The sequence below is a fragment of the Propithecus coquereli genome, unplaced genomic scaffold (genome assembly GCF_000956105.1).
Source record: "Propithecus coquereli isolate 6110/MARCELLA unplaced genomic scaffold, Pcoq_1.0 Scaffold285, whole genome shotgun sequence".
In the NCBI taxonomy this organism is placed as follows: Eukaryota; Metazoa; Chordata; class Mammalia; order Primates; family Indriidae; genus Propithecus; species Propithecus coquereli.
The window spans coordinates 1,147,902-1,165,199 of record NW_012148452.1 but is presented as its reverse complement, the minus strand read 5'-3'; the positions used below and the strand labels follow the sequence as shown (position 1 = coordinate 1,165,199).

Sequence of the window (17,298 nt, the reverse complement as noted above, 5' to 3'; positions counted from 1 at the left end):
GATGGAATGTTAAATAAACTCTGAAAATGAATAAAGTTATATATAACAAGTAGATGAATCTTAGTAATAATATTGAGGGGAGGAAGAGGAAACACATATCTTTTAAAATATTACCTTTAATAAAATTAGGAAGCAAGCAAAACTAAATGTATTGTTTACATGCACATAAAATTCAGAATATTGGTTAATTCTTGAAATTTAGTATGTGTCCAAAAAATGACCAACGTATGGAATAGGGAGGAACCCTTAATAAGATTGTTTTTGGTAATATTCTAGTTCATAGGCAGTGAGATTACAGTTGTTCATTTCATTATTATTGTTAAAGGAAATTTGTGAAATTAAATAAGGGCAATGCATGGACCAATGATTAATTTTTTGTACATGACATAGTATCACGATTCATCCAATTCAGTATTCTCAAGGACCAAATTAAAACAGGAAAAGGTATAACTTTCTTAAGAGTTATTCAAACAAAGAGCAAGATTATTTTAAGCCATATGTGGTAATTAAGAACATAGGCTGTAGAGTCAAACTGCTTGAGTTTGAAATGTGACTCCACCACTATATACTACCCATGAGCTTGACCAAGTTATTTAATCTCTCTATGCCTCAGTTTCTTAAAATATGGTTGATAATTTACCAGGTGTTGAAAAGAATCAAATGAGTTAATACATACGGAACAGAGAGCAGTGTTTGGTGCATAGTAAGAGCTCATATGTTAGTAGTAGTAATGACAACAGGAGCAGTAGCATTAGTGGCACTCTATTTACTATTTTTTGTTTTTATTTATTTATTTATTTATTTTTATTTTATCTTTTTAGAGACAGGGTATCACTGTGTCACCCAGGCTGGAGTGCAGTGGTGTGATCATAGCTCACTGCAGCTTCAAACTCCTGGGCTCAAGCCACTCCCCTGCCTCAGCCTCCTAAGTAGCTGGGACTGCAGGCACATGCCACCATGCCTGGCTGATTTTTTAATTTTTTGTAGAGATGGGGTTCTCATTATGTTGCACAGGCTGGAGTGCACAACGTAGCTGGTCTGATCGTAGCTCACTATAGCTTCGAACTCCTGGGATCAAGTGATCCTTCACCTTGGACTCTCAAAGTGCTGGGACTACAAGGCATGAGCCACTGTGCCCAGCCTATTATTTGTCTTTAAGAACCAACTTATTTGCCAAGAAAATATTGAGCTTTACCTGGTATACATTTTCTGTATAACAATAAACACTGATTTAAACAGTATTTACTAGGCTTGGTGGCTCACACCTGTAATCCTAACACTTTGGGAGGCTGAGGCAGGAGGATCGCTTGAGGCCAGAAGTTCAAGATCCATCTGAGCAAGAACAAGACCCTGTCTCTAAAAAAAAATAGCAAAATTAACTGGGCATAGTGTTACACGCCTGTAGTCCCAGCTACTGAGAAGGCTGACGCAGGAGGATTGCTTGAGCCCAGGTGAGATTGCAGTGAGCTATGATGACACCACTGCACTCCAGCCCAGGCAACAGAGGGAGACCCTATCTCAAAACAAAACAAACCAGAAAGCTGTGTAGACATAAAAATGAATTTTATCTTAAAAACTTGTTCAAATAAAATAATTTAGAACAAAAAAAGAGAAATACCCTTGTATTACAATGAAAAATTTTCAATATAAAGACAAATAACACTAGAAAACATAAATATACAGTATTAGAATACTTTGATTAAATTATAGCCTCATCATGAACGCTCCTACATTAGAGCCTTTGGCCTAATTGTTTCCTCTGCCTTGGATACTCTTCCCCCAGGTTACGTGGGTAACTCTGTCTCCTTTAAATCTTGTCAGATGTCATCTTCCTAATGTATTATATTAATAAAATTACAAACCCCACTCCGTGTTCTCCATCCTGCTTTTTTTGCTTTTTTCTATAGTGTTTCCATATTGCCTTCTAACTTACAGTAGCATTTATTGATTAATTGTTGTTTCTTACCCCATTAAGTGCACTCTTTGCAAGTTCTGTGTAAGGGCAAAGGTTTTTGTCTATATTCCAAATATCTAGTACAGTACTTACAGAAAAGTAGAAGTAAAAATTGCCCGTATTTCTCCTCATCCCCACCATCACACCATGTATTGATCACTCTTTTTTTGAACATACCATGCAGTTCACTCATTTAAAATGTACAGTTGATTGGTTTTAGTATTCACAGAGTTGTGCACTCATCACTGCAATCAATTTCAGAACATTTTTATTACCCCAAAAATAAACGCCATACCAATTAGCAGTCACTCCCTATTTCTCTCCAACCCTCCCTCTGAACTGAAGATGACCACTGGTCTACTTTCTGTTTCTATAGATATGCCTCTTTTGGGCATAAGTTGATCGATCAGGTAATGAATGACTATTTTTATGGAGATAAGCTAGGGACTTTTTATAAGTATGTGTCTTCTTGGTTATAAGTATCTAGAAGAACAATTTCTACAGCTCATTTTATATAGAACTTAGTACAGTTCTCGGCACAAGCAGATGTTTAATCTTCTTGATGATGGAGACCTGAACTTCCCTAGATGTATTTCGTATTATCTTAAAATTTTGTGTTGGCAATAGCAATTCTTACTCACTCTTTTTTAAAATGCTTGTAGATGTGAGTATGCAGTGCTCACAGGATATACTTCGAATGCTCCTCTCTCTTCAGCCAGTTCTTCAGGATGCCATTCAGAAAAAAAGAACAGTAAGACCTTGGGGGGTTCAAGGTCCCCTCACTTGGCAACAATTTCATAAAATGGCTGGCCGAGGCTCTTATGGTGAGTAATTTATAGTGATGTGTAATGACTGATTTTATATCAGTCCTCATATTTCTATGCCCAGTTAGAATAAGCACATTAATCTTCTTTAAATATTTTTGTGGCATAAACTTAAGGCCACTGTGGTCCAATCCTAGCCTTTCTTTCAGCATTCAATTTACTGGGTTCTCCAACCTCATTTCAAAAGGAGCATTTTCACTTAGATCTGTTCTTACAAATTAGTCTTCACAGTGGGATTTTATGTGAAGAAAGGGTCATACTGCTAAGATTTTTTAAAAGGCTAAAACCTACTTTTGTTGTAAATTATCATTTTATAAAATTGAATTAAAAATGGGGAGGGGGATAAGGGGGTAATACCAATGATAAAAGGCCCCCAATTTAAAAAAAAATTAGGACAAAGAAATTTGCTAGTTGCAACAATAGCAGCAAATGAATACTCTAAATAGGTATACAGTAAATTTATGGTCAGCTGAGATGGAAAAGAACATTTAAAATGTTTGAACAATTTGTTGAAGATTGTCTCTCAAAGGTAGGGTATAATTGGAGCTTTTAAAATATGTTTGGAGCTGGGTAAGGTGGCTAACACCTGTAATCTTAGCACTCTGGGAGGCTGAGGTGGGAGGATTGCTTGAGCTCAGGAGTTGGAGACCAACCTGAGCTAGTGTGAGACCCCATCTCTACTAAAAATAGAAAAATTAGCCAGGCATTGTGATATGTGCCTATAGTCCCAGTTACTTGGGAGGCTGAGGCAAGAGGATCACCTGAGCCCAATTTGAGGTTGCAGTGAGCTATGATGATACCACTGCACTCTACCCAGGTGACAGAGTGAGACTCCGTCATTCATTGATTCATTTATTCATTCATAAATAAATCTGTAAATAAATAAAATCTATTTGAAATAATAGTGCTTAACATTGAAATCTTTTACTTTTTTATGCACAATTTCAGAATAGATTTGCCTATATTTTCTTTTTCTTCTTTTTTTTTAATGGCTAAATAATTTAAATCTCATACAAAACTGATTCTGTGAAAAATTCAGGTTAGTGGTAATGTTTCTTAGTATAAATTTTTACATTCTTTTAAAAACATAGTAAATATTTATTTATTTATGCACCTTACTGATTTTGGACATCATTTCTATGAGTACAGAGCTATCTTTCTTTTTTTATTTTTTAAACATTTTTATTCATCTTTCTTTTTTAGATACAGAGTCTTGCTCTGTTGCCCAGGCTGGAGTGCAGTGGCATACTTACATCTTACTGTAACCTCAAATTCCTGGGCTTAAGCAATCCTCCCACCTCAGCTTCTCAACTATAGGCACACACTACGGTGCCTGGCTAGTTTTTTTAAAAAAAATTTTGTAGAGACAGTCTTGCTATGTTGCCCAAGCTTCTTTCTTTTTTTAATGGGCCATATATATTTCATTGTTCTTTACATATGAAAATGTATTTTACTAGTGTACTGTTTATGGACATACAGATTGTTTCTATCATTATCATTACAAGTATTTTCAGTAATGCACACATTCCTGGCTTTCAAGCTTATGTGTATTTTTTTTAATTGGCTAAATTACTCTCTGTAATATCAATTTACACTCCCACTGGTTAAATGCCTATTTCTCCAAACCCTTGCCAGTGAGGTGCTGAGTAGGTAGGTGAAAAATGGTTATTTCATTGTAGTATGAGAGAATGAATGGTACAGACTGTGAGAATAGAATTCTTGGGTTCAAACACCTGCTCTGTCACTTCTGTGATACTGGAGAAGTTGCTTAACTTCTTCATTCTTGTTTCTCATCTCTGAAATGAGGTTAGTAATGTACTTGCCTTATATGGTTTTTGTGGGGATTAAATGAAGTAATAAATGCAAAGTACTTTGAACAATATCTAGCACATAGTAAACATTATAATTGTTTGCTATTATTTTAAATTGTTTTTTCTTTTGAGATTGAGCATCTTTTTATGTGTAAGAGGCCTGTTTTTGTAAACTTTGTTCATGTTCCTTACCCACTTTTCTATTAGGTTTTTGGTCATTTTCTTTTTTTAACACTTTAACTGCCATGTATGTTATATTTAACTCACTGGTTTTGAGCCCAGGGCCTCATGAAGCATATGTATCTCATGGCTCTTCACTTTGAGAGCCACAAGAACTATTTTTCAAGTTGCAATGTAACTCACACAGAGAAAACAATAAAAAGTAACAAATTTTTCATTAAATTAGAAAAGATTGTTTTGTTTTTGAAGTTTTTATTCTGTTTTTGAAATAAAACACTATGGCCCCAAGGAAAAAAATTTTTTTTTAATGTGGCAGTCAATGTGTTAAAAAAGATACTGTGGGCCGGATGGACGTGGTGGCTCACGCCTATAATCCTAGCACTCTGGGAGGCGGAGGCGGGAGGATCGTTTGAGCTCAGGAGGTCGAGACCAGCCTAAGCAAGAGCGAGACCCCGTCTCTACTAAAAATAGAAAGAAATTAGCTGGACAACTAAAAATATAGAAAAAATTAGCCAGGCATGGTGTTGTATGCCTGTAGTCTCAGCTACTAGGGAAGCTGAGGCAGAAGGATCGCTTGAGCCCAGTAGTTTGAGGTTGCTGTGAGCTAGGCTGATGCCACAGCACTCTAGCCCAGGCAACAGAGTGAGACTGTGCTAAGAAAAAAAAAAAAGGATATTGTGGTAAAGAATACTTAACATGAGATATATCCTCTTAACAAATTTTTAAGTATACGGTACAGTATTGTTGACTCATGTACAACATTGTACAGCAGATCTTCTTGGCTATTTTCTTGTGGATTTATAGGTACCATATATGTGATAAAGAAATTAAGCTTTTATCTTATGCATTGCAGGTATTTTTTCCAATTTGTTTTTAATCATTTGGCTTTGTTTATAATGTGTTTACTCATGGCAAAAATTTAAATATATATAGTCAGATTAATCTTTTTTTTTTTTTTTTTTAAGATAGGAGGTCTTACCCTGACATCCTGTCTGGAGTGCAGTGGTGTGATCACAGCTCACTGCAGCCTCAAAGTCCTTAGCTCAAATGATCCTCCTGCCTTAGCCTTCTGAGTAGCTGGGACTACAGCTGTGTGCCGTCATGCCTGGCTAATTTTATTTTTTTGTAGAGACAAGGTCTTGCTTTGTAGGTTGGCCTTGAACTCCTGGCCTCAAGCAGTCCTCTTAGCTTGACCTCCTGAACTCCTGGGATTACAGACAAGAGCCATTGCCCCCTGGCCAGATTAATCAACTTTTAAATAGATAGATTATATGTTAATATTAGAAAGACTTTCCTCAGCCCAAATTTATTAAAAATAAAATAAAACTCCCTCCAGCTGGGTGCAATGACATGCACCTGTAGTCCCAGCTACTCCAGAGACTGAGCCGGGAGGATCACTTGAGGCCAGGAGTTCAAGTCCAGCCTGAGCAACGTCAAGAGACCCCCCCCCCCAATCTCTAAAAATTTTTTTTTAAATTATAAAACTCATAGGTTTTTTATGATGCTTCTAAGGTTTTTTCCATCCAGATTTTTTCACAATTAAATTAAGGTAGTCAAATATGTTTTATAAAGCCTGTTTATGAATTCCCAACTGTTAAAAAGTCTCTATCACTGGCTTTAAGTATTTTTGTCTTTAATCAAATATTTTTACTAATAATGACTTCATTAACTTTTGACATTTAAATAAAAAGTTTTGTTGCTTTTAAGTGTTTTCTTAAAATACATCTTTCTTATTTAGGAACTGATGAATCCCCAGAACCACTGCCAATCCCCACGTTTTTGTTGGGTTATGATTATGATTTTCTGGTGCTTTCTCCATTTGCTCTTCCTTATTGGGAGAGACTTATGCTGGAACCCTATGGATCTCAAAGAGATATAGCCTATGTTGTACTATGTCCAGAGAATGAAGCCTTGTTAAATGGAGCCAAAAGCTTTTTTAGAGATCTTGCTGCAATATACGAGGTAGGTATTTTAAAAAGAAGTGGCATTTTAAAATTATCTTATGATTTGTATGTTTATGTATAAATTATACTGGGCAGTTCAGTTGATTGGGACAGAGTGACGATGATGTCAGACTAGATGTTCAGTTCTCATATTGGCCAGTTACAGTCTTTGTGAGTTTGACCTAGTCTTTCTGTTAGATGTGTGTGCCGTGGGTCACAGTGGATACTGCCATACTGGGGGATAAAACAGTGAGGGCATATCTGTCTCATTGAGAGTAATTTTTCTAAGAGGAAGGGGAAGCATTGTTAAATAGTCAGGGAAGAAATTACATTATAAAAATTCTAGTCTTGATTCTCTGGGATCTCAGATAATGACACTAGGCCTTACTTTGCTCACATGTAAAATAAAGCTATGCTAGATAGCTTTAAGATCCATTTCATCTCTGAGATTCCTGACTATTCTTTTAATTTATAATTTTCATGTTGTAATCATCACTAGGTGAAATGATTTCAAGTTGTAAATGCTATGGGGCATAAAGTCTTACTACTTCATTATACCTTCTTTTTCCCACAAATGCTTGAAAATTCAGTCTTTAAATTTTTCTCCTTTTTTTCATCTTTTTTTGGGGGTGGAGGTAGGGTCTTGCTCTAATGCCTGGGCTCAAGTGCAGTGAGTGCTCAATGCAACCTTGAACTCCTGGGCTCAAGCAATCCTCCCACCTTCTCCTTCCAAAGTGCTGGGATTACAGGTGTGAGCCACCACACCTGACCTACATTTTAATTTTCTTTTACAATCTGAGTTGTTAGTCTGGCTGGTTTAGCTTGCTTGTAAATTTTCCACATAATTATAAGGTATATGTAGTGTGATTTTTATAAATAAACATTTCCCAAAGGGTGTATTGGAACATTTGAAAATCCTCCCAGAAAAAAAGTTCCATAGGTTAAATAGGTTTGGAGAAATGTTGTGTATTGTATTACCCTTTAGAAACTCACAGTTCATATTAGGTTATTAAAGGCTTTGAAATTCTTGCAGTAAAAAAGTCTTCTAAATTTTCTTAATCTAATGTAAATTTATTTGACACTGGGCTGCTTCTCACAAAAATCAGTGGCCCACAGAACTGAAGAGAGAGCTGGCAAATATATAGTGTGTTTATATTCCAATTTTTATTTTGCTTTGACTTAGGAATATATGTATTTATAACACAAAATTGGGGTAGATGTGTACCTAAAATTACTGTATTTTTCTGCTCACTTAATTTTGCATTCTGCAAGCTTTCAGTATTCACACCAAATGGTTCCAGTGTTACTATCTAGATGTTTTTCATTAGAGATATTTTAATTTTGAAAGAAATTTAATGAATGTCTAATTTAAAAGTGAAAAAGATCTGTGGCTTTTTTTCATCCTTGATATTTTTATCTCAAATGATTAATTACAAATTACAAATAATTAAGCTTATTTTAAATAACTTAAATGCTTTATTTTATAATGTGTACCTAAATACTATAGTAAATTTACTAATTCTGCTTTCTGTGTGTATATTTGTAGTCTTGTCGATTAGGTCAACATAGACCTATTTCTCGACTCTTAACGGATGGGATCATGAGAGTTGGATCTACTGCATCAAAGAAACTGTCAGAAAAGTTGGTAGCAGAATGGTTTTCTCAGGCAGCTGATGGTAACAATGAAGCATTTTCTAAACTCAAGCTTTATGCACAAGTCTGCAGATATGACCTAGGTATTGAATTTATATTTATTGTGTTAGCGAAGTGTGGCCTGGTCCACCAGCTGTTTTTATAAATAAAATTTTATTGGAACACAGCCATCCTCATTTATTTACATATTATCTCTGGCTGCTTTTGTGCCATAAAATCAGAACTAAGTAGTTGTGACAGAGGCCATGTCTCTACAAAGCCAAAAATATTTACTATCTGACACTTTAAAGAAAAACTTTGCTGATCCCTAGTGTAGGGATCCCATTAGGTAGGAGGAAATTGTGGGCTATAAACCATTTTCTGTTGCTTCTGTAGGGTCTGATGTTTTAACTTTTATTAACATTAAGATTCTTGATTTGTTAATAGTTGAGAGATAAAATAATTTATAATTAACCTCAACAATACCAAGAAATAATTCTTTGTTATAGCTGAGAAAATGACAGCTATTTAAGACTTGCATGTAACACTCTTGAATTAAATATCAATGGGTTTCCTTTAGGCTTAATCCAAAGAGATGCAGAACCAAAAATATTGAGTCTCATTACATATTCCTATAATTAGAATCCCATGATAACATTCTACCACTTTGTATTTTTGATTTAGGCATCCCCCGTTTTTTTTTTTGAGACAAAGTCTTGGTTTGTCACCCTGGGTAGAGTGTAGTGGCATCATCATAGCTCACAGCAACCTCAAACTCCTCGGCTCAAGCGATCCCTTTGCCTTAGCCTCCCAAGTAGCTGGGACTACAGGCGTGTGCTACCACGCCCAGCTAATTTTTGTATTTTTAGTAGAGACAGACTCTCGCTCTTGCTAAGGCTGGTCTTGAACTCCTGAGCTCAGATGATCCCCCTGCCTTGGCCTCCCAGAGTGTTAGGATTAAAGGCATGAGCTACCTCGCCCTGCCTAGGCATCCTTTGAATGGTGTGATCAAAATTTGCTAGATACTATTTTTACATTTAATCAATTGTGCCTAGGAAATAGAATTTTATTACACTTTCATAGTAATCATTTCTTTAATTTCGAATGAAAATTCTGGCTTTTTCAGTTACATTTTAAATTTGTTTCTTCAGTTTCTAGGGGAAAATAGAAAGTATATGTTACATTGTTAGCAAGCAGTTTAGGATGATAATTACCAAGAAACCATCAATTAGATTATTTTATTTATATGGTAGAATAGAAAAAGAGCCAATCAGTGAAATGAAGAATTAAATATCCTACCTGTTTTTATTCTTCAGGTCCTTATCTTGCTTCCCAGTCATTGGACAGCTCTCTACTTTCCCAGCCAAATTTAGTTGCCCCTACGAGTCAGTCTTTGATTACTCCACCTCAGATGACAAATACTGGAAATGCTAATACTCCATCTGCCACCTTAGCACCTGCGGCGAGCAGCACTATGACAATGACTTCAGGTGTTGCCGTATCTACTTCAGTTGCCACAGCTAATTCAACTTTGACCACAGCTTCAACTTCATCTTCATCTTCTTCCAACTTGAATAGTGGAGTATCATCAAATAAACTACCTTCATTTCCACCCTTTGGCAGTATGAGCAGTAATGCTGCAGGATCCATGTCCACACAAGCAAGTACGGTTCAGAATGGTCAGATGGGAGGGCAACAGTCATCAGCTCTACAGACAGCTGGGATTTCTGGAGAGTCGTCTTCGCTTCCCACTCAGCCACATCCTGATGTGTCTGAAAGGTACCTTTAAAAATATTGATCTTTGCAGAAATGTAAAAACTATGATGCTTTTTTCCCTAAATAAGACAGCCATTATGAATGAATGTAAAGCATTTTTTATCTTATTATTGAAATTTTAGTTTTTATAATGTTGACTTTTTATAAAATTATAATGAAGACTGTTCATAAAATCTTTATCATGGAATCCTAGAATCTCAGGGTGGGAATTTAAGACCTTGAAAACCATTTAGTCCTAATATCCGTATGATATTTGAGTCTGTTCTGTGACATAACTGTCAAGTAGTTGACCTGTGTAAATCACTCCAGTGACTTACAAGTCACTACTGAGCCAACATATTCAGAGGCTTTAGAGTCTTACCAAGGTTTGAATCTCAGCTCTGCCATTTACTAGCTTTGTGACTTTGGGAACATTCTAACTTTCTGAGCACGTCTCCTTATCTGTAAAATGGGAATAATGTGATAATAATGTACATTAAGTACTTTATACAGTGATTCTAAGTTATTTATGATGACAACAATGATGATGACAGCTCTCACTCCTTTTATGATAAAGGTGTTAAATGAGCTTCCCTTTTCATTTATAGGTTAGGTTAGCCTGAGCTTAGTTATTATCTGTCAGCTACCCAGGATGCACTTGTACCCAAAGTTATACCCATATATGTGGCTAAAAACAGACTATTACCCAAATTGATCCACCCATGTTGAACATCAAAATAGATTTGAACTTAAAAAAAAATCAGGGTGGTCTGAAGGTAGTGAGTTATCTCACTTGATTGTTCATAGTCACAGATTGAACTCCTTGTTCTCCTACTTTCCCCCCTCCTCACTACTGCACTTGACTAGTCTAAAAAAAATAAAATAAATAAAAAATCAAATCACCCATCAAAGAATGAAGCTTATTCACCATTGAAGTTATGAAGTATGAAATTAATGTATATAGTCTAAAATGTACTAGTAACTAGGTCTGGAAACTTCATTTCTTTCTAGTCTAGCTCTGCTTCTAGCCAGCTTTGTGATTTTGGGCAGCTATTAGGAGACACTAAGAGAACTGTCTTTGTCTCAGTTTTTTCCTAAAGCACTAAGCAATCTTTTGTTTCTGATACTCTGTGGTTTTAAGAATTTTATTTTATTTTTTTAAGGCAAGATCTCTTAACACACGGCTCTTTGTACACTGTGACATTATATGTACAATGTTTATGGTTCACTTTGGGAGAAGGAAATGTCCTCCATTTTCAGAGAGGCTCTCTGACACCTTCCACCAAAAAAGGGGGAGAAGGGGTTTTAAGAACCTGCTTTGATGTTACCCCAAGGAAATACAGTGTAACTTTTTTTCTTATTTCTACCTCACATTTTAGCACGATGGATCGGGATAAAGTGGGAATCCCCACAGATGGTGATTCACATGCAGTCACCTATCCACCTGCAATTGTTGTTTATATAATTGATCCTTTTACATATGAAAATAAAGATGAGAGCACTAACTCTTCTAATGTGTGGACTTTGGGGCTACTTCGATGCTTTCTAGAAATGGTCCAGACTCTTCCTCCTCATATCAAGAGTACTGTTTCTGTACAGGTAAGAGTGATAAATGTTATGAGTTAAATATGTATATAACAGTTTGATGTGTCAGAAGTTTCAGATAATATTTTTCTGTATTCAAATTGGTTTTCTAAAAGCCAGGTTATATTGATTTTGCTTTAAGTGATAGTATAATAGAAATATTAAGAGAGCTTATTAAAGGTAAATGTTCCAGTCATACCACAAAAATAATGGGGAATAAAAATATTGCATTAAATACATTAAATATTTTTCCTGTGTTCCTTTCATAAAGAAGTTTTTAAATTCATATACCTAAACAGAAAAATACAGCATGGACCTAAATAAGACAAGTCACAAGTAAAAGTAGAAAGAAATTAACCATATTAAGTTGTTTGAAGATATTTTGAATTCTTTATTTTATAGACTATAACAGGACTAGTTAATGGCCCTATTACTGTAATTGCTGTTTAGAAAATTTTAAAGATTTTTAGATAGTCCTTTAGTTTCAGGAGCCATTGTTAAAATTGACTATTAAAAAGTTGTATAATAGATAAAAAAACATAGTTCTTTAAATTATTATTTAAATTAGATTTTGTTTAAGTTTTCCAGTAAGGAGTTTTTAGAGTTTTAGACCCACAGTTGCTTTTATTCTGTGTTGGAAGGTTAACATTTATAATATTTGCCTGTACTTCTTAGATTATTCCTTGTCAGTACTTGTTGCAACCTGTGAAGCATGAAGATAGAGAAATCTATACCCAGCATTTAAAATCCTTGGCTTTTTCGGCCTTTACCCAGTGTCGGAGACCACTTCCAACATCAACCAACGTGAAAACATTGACTGGCTTTGGTCCAGGTTTAGCCATGGAAACTGCTCTTAGGAGTCCTGATGTAAGTATGTTTTTCATGACCAAAGTTACTGAATGATGATACATTTTATGATTTTATGCAAAACTAAGTGCAGTTGTTTGTTTAGCTCTCATTTTCCATAATTGGGTAGATAATATACCACATTTTCTATAAAACATTTTTCTAAGATTGTATAATACCATAGTACCTTAATTTTTCTATTTTACAGAGACCAGAGTGTATTCGACTTTATACCCCTCCTTTTATTCTGGCTCCAGTGAAAGACAAACAGACAGAGCTAGGAGAAACATTTGGAGAAGCTGGACAGAAATATAATGTTCTTTTTGTGGGCTACTGTTTATCACATGATCAAAGGTGGATTCTTGCATCTTGTACAGATCTATATGGAGAACTTTTAGAAACTTGTATCATTAACATCGATGTTCCAAATAGGTACTTATTTTCTTTAAATGTATCATCATATCATCTCATTTTTAAAAATTCATATATATGTACACATATTATGTTTAATTTTTAATGAATAGAAAACCATTTGGAAGGTTATATACATTAAAATATTAAGACTTGGGATTGTGGGTGTCTTCTGTAGTGAATAGTTAATATTGTACAATTAAGATAATTAAAAATAATTTTTATTAATCTGTTACACAGGTAAAAAACATTAAGATCCTTAAGTCCCTATGTCATAAAGTTTGAAGCAATGATTTTAGCTGAAAATTTTTGAAACATGGAACTAGAAGGCCCTTCTGCAATTAAAAAACAATCTAGTAAAGCATCTATAGAACATTTCAACTTTTCTCATGTACCATGTAAGATATAGCCCCTAATTAACTGAGTGAGTTAACTTACTTTAGTAAAACTGTTGACTGAAATTTTTACCATTTAAATGTTAAGGTATCTTCTGAAAATGATGGTCTTCTTAGAATTCTTGGCAGTATATATCATAGACAGTTATTTATGAAGGATGTAGTGGATAGGTCACAACAGGTGAGCCTCATATTGAGTTATTAATAATCCTTACTAATAACATGTTTCAAGGCTAGTGAACACTGCTCAAAAGAACCTGAAAAGCAAATCTGTGCAGTGATATTCAGTTTTAAGATTTGGGTTCTGTCCTTTATTTTCTTCATTATTATGTAAAAGTTCTATTACTTTAAGTTTAGAAATAGGTTATATGCAGAAATATTTAATGATTATTACATCTTAGTGGTGCTGGGGAAACTATATAGAAACATTAGTTTTATATGATCGATTATAAAGATATATTGACTATACTATAAATCTTAGAATAGTGCTTTCTACTCTACTTCCTTGATACAATTTTGTTTTTTTATTCAGTATTTATGCTAATTGAGTGAGTTTTTGAAAGAGTATCCTTATCTGTAAAGGATGAGAAAGAGAGTAGAAAAAGATAGTATTGTCATTTAACTATCTTGATAAAGTAGAAGTGAGTTAATTCGTTAAGAGGTACAATGATGGAGTCAGAGAGACCTGGGTTCAAATCCCAGCCCTGCCACTTACTGGTCATGTGGTCTTGGGAAAATTACATTAGCCAACTGAGCTACAGCTTACTTATGTGTAAAATCTGGAATGTAATTTTATTTACCTCATAGGATTGTTAGGATGAAATGAGTTATTACATGTAAATTCACTGGGCACAATGCTTTGGTACATAGTAAGTACTCAATACATGGTGGCTACTGTTGTTCAGCCACAGAGTGCTTATGTTACATACTTTCCTAATATAGGACATGTATGCAGAAAACATACAACAGTGTTGTTTGGTCTGAGAAGTGTGGTGTATTGTTGGGCATTCTTCAACTTAGAGTATAGAGCAGGGATTGGCCTATTACAAGGCATGGGCCAAATCTGATCACTCCTGTTTGTTAGGTATCGTCTATAGCTGCTTTCATGCCACAGCAGCAGAGTTGAATTGTTACAACAGAATCTTGTTGGCCTACAAAGCTTAAAGTATTAGCTCTTTAAAAAAAAGTTTGCTAGTGTATAACAGTGTTTTCTAATGAATTGAGGTGGTTTATGGACACTTTAAAAATTTTTTTGTTTTGTTTTTTGAGACAGAGTCTCACTCTTTTGCCCGGGCTAGAGTGCCGTGGCATCAGCCTAGCTCACAGCAACCTCAAACTCCTGGGCTCAAGCAATCCTTCTGCCTCAGCTTCCCGAATAGCTGGCACTACAGGCATGCGCCACCATGCCCAGCTAATTTTTTCTATATATTTTTAGTTGTCCGATTAATTTCTTTCTATTTTTAGTAGAGACGGGGTCTCGCTCTTGCTCAGGCTGGTTTCGAACTCCTGAGCTCAAACAGTCCACCCGCCTTGGCCTCCCAGAGTGCTAGGATTACAGGTGTGAGCCACCGCGCCTGGCCTAAAAATTTTTTAAGTATATATTGTAATGTGTATTGAGAAAACATAAACTTGCATACCAAACCTATGAATTTGTTTATACTCTTCCTTAGGACTTGTGTGAAAATGTGAAGCATTAAAATTAAGGGACCAATTTTTCACATTTGGAGCTCTTTTGAAATGTCATATAAATTTTAGAAATATTTATGACTGTCTCTTTATTCCATATAATAGGGCTCGTCGGAAAAAAGGTTCTGCTAGAAGATTTGGTCTACAGAAACTTTGGGAGTGGTGCTTAGGACTTGTACAAATGAGTTCATTACCATGGAGAGTTGTAATTGGTCGTTTAGGAAGGATTGGTCATGGAGAATTGAAAGGTAAAATTGTGCTTTTATTATTTAGCATTTATATTTCTGTTTTATCTTAATTCATATGCTGTTCAGACCACATCTAGGTATATATGCTGAATAAAATGCAAAGGTTATCAGTAAAACTTTTCTTTTGTTTTTAAAGGGAAACCACATATGTGACAGGCCACAAATGGCTTAATTCAAAATTTAAAAGGACATTTTACTATTTTTTAATTTTAATGTCAGTGTTACTACCACTGTTCTTCTTTGTTGTCTTCCATTTTTTTTCCACTTTCAGCTTATTCAACTCATCCTCAGTTCAGCAGATACTAATTGAATGTGGTATACACTAAAGTTAGGGGGAATAAAGGATGTTGAGTAGCATCAGTAGTAAAATTTTGGCTTGATAATGACTTCTGTTTGAGGAATACACTAATTTAAAAATCTGACCAGGTATGATGGCTCACGCCTGTAATCCTAGCACTCTGGGATGCCGAGGCAGGAGGATTGCTTGAGGTCAGGAGTTTGAGACCAGCCTGAGCAAGAGCAAGACGCCATCTCTCCTAAAAATAGAAAAACTTAGCCAGGCGTGGTGTGCGTACCTGTAGTCCTAGCTACTTGGGAGGCTGAGGTGGGAGGATTGCTTGAGCCCAGGAATTTGAGGTTGCTGTGAGCTCAGCTGATGCCATGGCACTCTAGCCCAGATGCATGTCTTAACTTTGGTTCTACAGGGTATTAACAATGCTATTAGTTTGAAATTTTTTTTTTTTTTTTTTTTTACTATTGGTACCCACAGATTGGAGCTGTTTGCTGAGTCGTCGAAACTTGCAGTCTCTAAGTAAAAGGCTCAAAGACATGTGTAGAATGTGTGGTATATCTGCTGCAGACTCCCCCAGCATTTTGAGTGCTTGTTTGGTAGCAATGGAACCTCAAGGCTCTTTTGTTATTATGCCAGGTTAGCTATCTTTAGTTTATATCAGATATAATTCTTCATGCACTTAAGTTTTTGAGTATTATATAAATTTTATTCTTCATTCGTTAAAAGAAAATGTCTTTCATTCTCTCTTTAGATTCTGTGTCAACTGGTTCTGTATTTGGAAGAAGCACTACTCTAAACATGCAGACGTCTCAGTTAAATACCCCACAGGACACATCATGTACTCATATACTTGTGTTCCCTACTTCTGCTTCTGTGCAAGTAGCTTCAGCTACTTACACCACTGAAAATTTGGATTTAGCTTTTAATCCCAACAATGGTAGGTGAATTGTTTCTAAAAGGTTTTCAAGTATTGACCATTTTGGTAGGCTGATTAATGGCCCCCAAAACATATTCATGTCCTATGCCTGAAACCTGTGAATGTTACCTTATATTACAAAAAGTGGACTTTACAGATGTGATTAAGTTAAGGATCTTGAGATGAAGAGATTGTTTTGGATTGTGCTGATGGGCCCTAAATACAATAACATGTATCCTTATAGGAGGGAGGCAGAGGGAGGTTTGATTTTACAAGGAAGAAGAGAAGGCCATGTGATGGAATCAGAGGAAAGCAAGGTCAGAAGAAGATGCTATGCTGCTGACTTTGAAGATGGAGGAAGGGACCATGAGCCAAGGAATACAGTTCTCCATGCTGGAAAAGACAGGAAACAGATACTCCCTTAGAGTCTTTAAGGTGTGGAGCCTTGCAGACACCTTAACAATTCAATCCAATGAAACTGATCTCAGACTTCTGGCCTCCAGAACTATGAGAGAATAAATGTATGTTGTTTTAGCCAACAGTTTATGGTAATTTGCTAAAGCAGCAACTGGAAACTAATACAACCATTCTTCTCCTTTATTGATATTAGAATTGGCTCCTCTGGATTATCCCATAAACCTTTGATTATTTTATTTTATTTTTTATTTTATGTTATTTTGTTTTTATTTGAGATAGGATCTCGATCAATAGGCATGAGCCACTGTGCCAGGCCAAATCTCTACTCATTTTAAAAGGTAATAGTTGACCATAAAACATTTGTACAGGTTTATGCTTTTCTTTTGAGATATCTGAATATAAAC

The 17,298-nt window shown here is 35.4% G+C and overlaps 1 protein-coding gene across 1 annotated transcript in view; it reads left to right on the top strand.

Moving 5' to 3' along the window:
• The window catches only part of MED13 (mediator complex subunit 13), a 101,050-nt gene that overhangs the window by 67,796 nt on the left and 15,956 nt on the right, over positions 1 to 17,298 (top strand). Inside the window, exons 17-26 of the mRNA XM_012648447.1 lie at positions 2,617 to 2,778; positions 6,508 to 6,731; positions 8,259 to 8,448; positions 9,661 to 10,123; positions 11,479 to 11,698; positions 12,359 to 12,550; positions 12,738 to 12,961; positions 15,127 to 15,269; positions 16,039 to 16,197; positions 16,313 to 16,498. Of these exons, the coding sequence (XP_012503901.1) occupies positions 2,617 to 2,778; positions 6,508 to 6,731; positions 8,259 to 8,448; positions 9,661 to 10,123; positions 11,479 to 11,698; positions 12,359 to 12,550; positions 12,738 to 12,961; positions 15,127 to 15,269; positions 16,039 to 16,197; positions 16,313 to 16,498 (2,163 nt within the window). The remainder of the gene's footprint in view (positions 1 to 2,616; positions 2,779 to 6,507; positions 6,732 to 8,258; positions 8,449 to 9,660; positions 10,124 to 11,478; positions 11,699 to 12,358; positions 12,551 to 12,737; positions 12,962 to 15,126; positions 15,270 to 16,038; positions 16,198 to 16,312; positions 16,499 to 17,298) is intronic.